The following is a 4,250-nucleotide window of genomic DNA, read 5'->3' on the forward strand; positions in this document are numbered from 1 at the left end:
GTTCTCACACTCTCTCAGAGGTTTCTGCTGTCTTCCTTTCTGGCCAGTCACCCAGTTCTAACATGCTCTTCCCCACACTCCTGCAAATCCAGCCCTTTCCCTCTCTGTTTAGCTTCTGACGGTTCATTTGCCTCTGAACTGCCTTTCTGAACAGTCCCCTCCAGAAATGACCTCACTGGCTCACTGTGGGCTGCCCTCGGACAGCAGAGCAAACGTCTTCATGAGTGATGATACCTCAAGTGTCCTAGTGGTGTGTAATTTTAACATGCCATGACAATTTTAAAAGTAAATGCATGGAGATTAAAGAAAAACTTCGTGGCTGATAATAAAATGTAATGGAATATTAAAGGGACAATGTAAAAATGTTCAGTAGAACTCTTAAATGCAGTAAACACCAAATTTCTCTCTTTGGCCACTGGCTAAGGAAGTCCCAGTATAATACAGGCCCCTGGCTTCTACTACACACAAAAGGTCAGTTAGCTGCTGCAGACCGGAAGCCCCGTGAGATGGCTCTTTCTGTGCTGAAGATTCCAGGGACAGTTTTACAAAAAAGCTCCAGGGTGAAATTTAACTGTACCTTTCCTCACCTTCTCTGATCATTTAAGCTGGTCAACTGTTCCCAGCTCTGTCCACCACGCCTTTTAGAATCTTATCATCTGATGTGAAGTCCCTGAGTGTCTCTCTGATGCAATCAGTCTACAGTCAGCCCTCTGCGAGGTGGGAAAACTCTGGATAAGCTAATTCACACTGGGACAGACGTCAAGCATGTAACAATTACATCTAACAATCTCTTTTACTTCCTATAGTAACCCTGAAAGGTTCACCTTCATCTTGCTTTCCCAGACGTGGACAATGACTCCCAAAGAGGAAAGTCACTTGCATGGCCTGTGCTGCTCACAGGGTAGACTTCAGTTGCCCCCACTTCAAACTCAGCAATCTCTCTATGCCGCCACTCTGCACCTCATGTACTCGTACAGCACCCCTTTCCAGGGGCATGTATGTTTCAATAAAAAGCGACCCATGAGCTCAGGGGAACAAATCTGTCAACAGAGAAGCTGCAGGCAGTACTGATGCCTTGTGTACGATGGGTTCTGTGGGCACGGGAGCCTTTCTGCTGATGTGCGTTCTCCCAGACGGCCTCCACATCACCCAGTCCCATGTTTCTCCACGGCACCCTGCGTTTATGCACCTCTGACGTCTTTGCTCCAAGTTAGGACTTAGAGAATAAGAATGCAGAAATTACAACTCTCACTCAAAAACTGAATTGATTTTTGATAATTATGATACTTTTTTGGATAACAATCATTCTTGAAACTTTTAATGAATGAAAAAAGTCACTGGAACAAATCGCCTGGGGACCTCCAGTTTGCCTGTCTCTGTCTCTGTCTCTGTCTTTGCAGAAGGCTCTACTCTCCCCAGACACCAAGATCCACATTTCCATATTCAGCCTCTCCTGCCTTGCTCAGTATGAAAAATTCTACACAGACCAGATATCCTGCATTATCTTTTATCTATGTGGATTTGCGACTTACTCCACTTACAAAATGGTAGATTTGCAGACCTAATTCCAAGGCCTAGATCAGTGTCTGGCACTTGGTGGAGAACACAGGTGTCACTGCCAAATGCATAAAACAAGGGTTTCTGCCCATCCAGCACGGCCTCATTAGTCCTCCTCCCTTCTACATCATACCCTAAATACTTCAGACACATGGGAAGCGTGGGGCTTCTTTGCAAATCTAACTAACAAGCTCTCTGAAAAGAAACTGGGTATATATACCTCAGCCAGATATATGTCTCCTCTGACAGCTAATCTCTTCTTCCAACACAAATGCTGTAGCCCGCACATTGTCTATGAAGACACGGATGGCACGGACAAGCCTTTGGCTACAGATATACAATGAATTTTTGCAGCTGTACTGGTCACTGTCTGCAGGCCTGTGATCCACATCCTCTTCTCCACAATCCCCAGGAAGGCATCCACAGACCCCTTGAAAACATGCAGCCTTCCCTACAGGAATTTCCCTAAGAATAACTAGCAGAGCCCCCACATCTCTTTTTAAGGAAAATGTGATCTTCGGCACATCCAGAGCTGGAGGGTAACAAGGTGACATGGGCTGGGCTCTTTTCTGGGCAGAAAAGGAAACAATGACTCCGATTTGGAATGCTGTGATGTGTGCCCACAGTGTTGGACACACTGCTCAACATTCAATGCACACAACACGTGCCCCCACCGCAAGGTTCAGCAACTTCCCTGGGGGTGACACAAATGACACTTGTCACCAACATGACCTGACTTAGTCATTAACCATCAAGGTCCGGCTAAATCCCTGCCCTGTCTGATACTTCTCTATGCATAACAAAAGGAGCTTGATGTTCACCTATAATCACCAGCAACCCAGAAACTAGACTATTTCCCTATGCACAGAGAACCTAAGTTCTTCTATTTTCCAGCTGATGGAACTGCGGTCCAGAGAAGGTCAATGCAAATCTAAGGTCAAAGAGTTCTAGAAATGTAGAGTCCAGACTTCCAGCTCAATATAAACAAGGATGGGTGGGCGAGGGGACCCGATTCAAAGTATTACACTAATAAGGGAAGAAAGGGAAACCAAATCTGTGCATATACAATATTATTCCAATGGTAATGAAAATAAAATAAAAATGAAAAGCACTGGGAGGTGATCTGGAAGGAAACCTTCTGAACTGTCAAACAGTGGCTATGGCCAGAGAGAGGTAATGTGGAAATTTTTTCATAAATATCTGTATTTTTCCAAATTTTCTGCAATAAATCACACTAGTTTTATGATATTTAAAAAGAAAGAGAGAGAATATTGTGACAGAATGCCCAACTCTGTTCACACTGGTCACCATCGGCACTGACAGAGGTGCGTGCACAGGTGAACCTGAAACTCATCAGGGCAGGGCGACACTTACCCACCAGCTGGGGGAGGGAGGAGGCCTCTCGGTCCAGCAGGATGGACCCTTTCTCCATGCACGTCCTCAGCTCAAACAAGCTGTGAAGGGACAACGTGGCCACATGGGGCTTGCTCCATCTTTCCCCACCCTGTTCCACTTTCTCTTCAAATTTTATCCACCTAGGAAGATCAAATTAATGAAGAACAATTAAAAGAGTTCTAATCTCCTCTGGAAATAGCAATGTCAGCTCTCCATCTCCACCCCCACCAGCGTTTCTAAAATGTCTCCTTTGGTGGAGTCTGGGTAGCTGATTTTATCATTAGTTACATAATCTTCATAAACACACCTAAACAGCATCATGTGACTGCTCTTTCCCTAAAGTTAGAGAAGAAAAAAGGAAACCAAAAGAAGCCAAAGCACCTTGGTTTTATATCTGCCTATATGTAACCATGAAATCTTCTTAAGAATCATTATTTAACTACACTTTTTAAATAAGATTGAAAAAATATATACATTTCACAAATTCTCCATGTGGGCAGAGCCAACCAGGTATAAAAATAACCACCATTATGAAGACTCCATTGTGACTTCCCAGGCAGGTTTAAATGAGGTGATGAGGAAGGTGAGGGGTGAAGCAGTGGCCTGAACGGACAGTCTCCTTGAAAAGGGCCAGCAATGTTTTCCTCTAATACTCGTTTCTCAACTGATGCCTACCTCCCTCTCGCTGGGATTCTAATAAAAGCTTTGCCCTCAAATCTGGTTCCACATGTGTTTAAAAATACACAAACTCAGTGAACAACAGCTCTGTTCTGATAATAACAGGCCTCCTGTTAGCCTCAGCAGTGGGACCAACAGCCCTCGTTCACAGCTGCTGCTCTCTAAGACTCCTGGACATTTTGATAACCTAGCAATAGATAGTGGTAAGAAAGTTATTGGGAGTGAGAGGGAAGCACATTAGACAGACTTTCTCTCCCACACCCGACACGCGAGACGCTCCCTACGCTGCTCCAGGAAAGCGGCAAGGCTGCATCATTTTGCTGTTCAGCATGAGCCAAGCAAAAATGCTCCTCTCTTTGACCTCAAACCTTCTGAAAGATATTGAAAAGACAAAGAGGGGGTTAAAAATTGTTTTTCTGCATTCTTCGCCCAAAGGTTTAATAATTGAAAAATGTTTTCCTGGAAAAAGCTAAACGCTCACTGAGCTTGCTAAGAAAAGAACAAAGGGCAGAGCTCAGAGGAAGTGCCATGGAGGGCGCATTTACAGGGCCTCTGCCTGCAGGACCGGACGGCCATGGAGGGCGCATTTACAGGGCCTCTGCCTGCAGGACCGGACGGCC

General features: G+C 45.0%; 1 protein-coding gene across 1 annotated transcript in view; it reads right to left on the bottom strand.

Annotated features, from left to right (window-relative positions):
* SLC4A4 (solute carrier family 4 member 4) overlaps positions 1-4,250 on the bottom strand; it is a 353,144-nt gene that overhangs the window by 227,865 nt on the left and 121,029 nt on the right. The window contains exon 5 of the mRNA XM_023507587.1: positions 2,932-3,092. Within this exon, the coding sequence (XP_023363355.1) occupies positions 2,932-3,092 (161 nt within the window). The remainder of the gene's footprint in view (positions 1-2,931; positions 3,093-4,250) is intronic.

The sequence above is a fragment of the Otolemur garnettii genome, unplaced genomic scaffold, assembly GCF_000181295.1.
Source record: "Otolemur garnettii isolate 467f Iridium unplaced genomic scaffold, OtoGar3 scaffold00191, whole genome shotgun sequence".
NCBI lineage: Eukaryota > Metazoa > Chordata > Mammalia > Primates > Galagidae > Otolemur > Otolemur garnettii.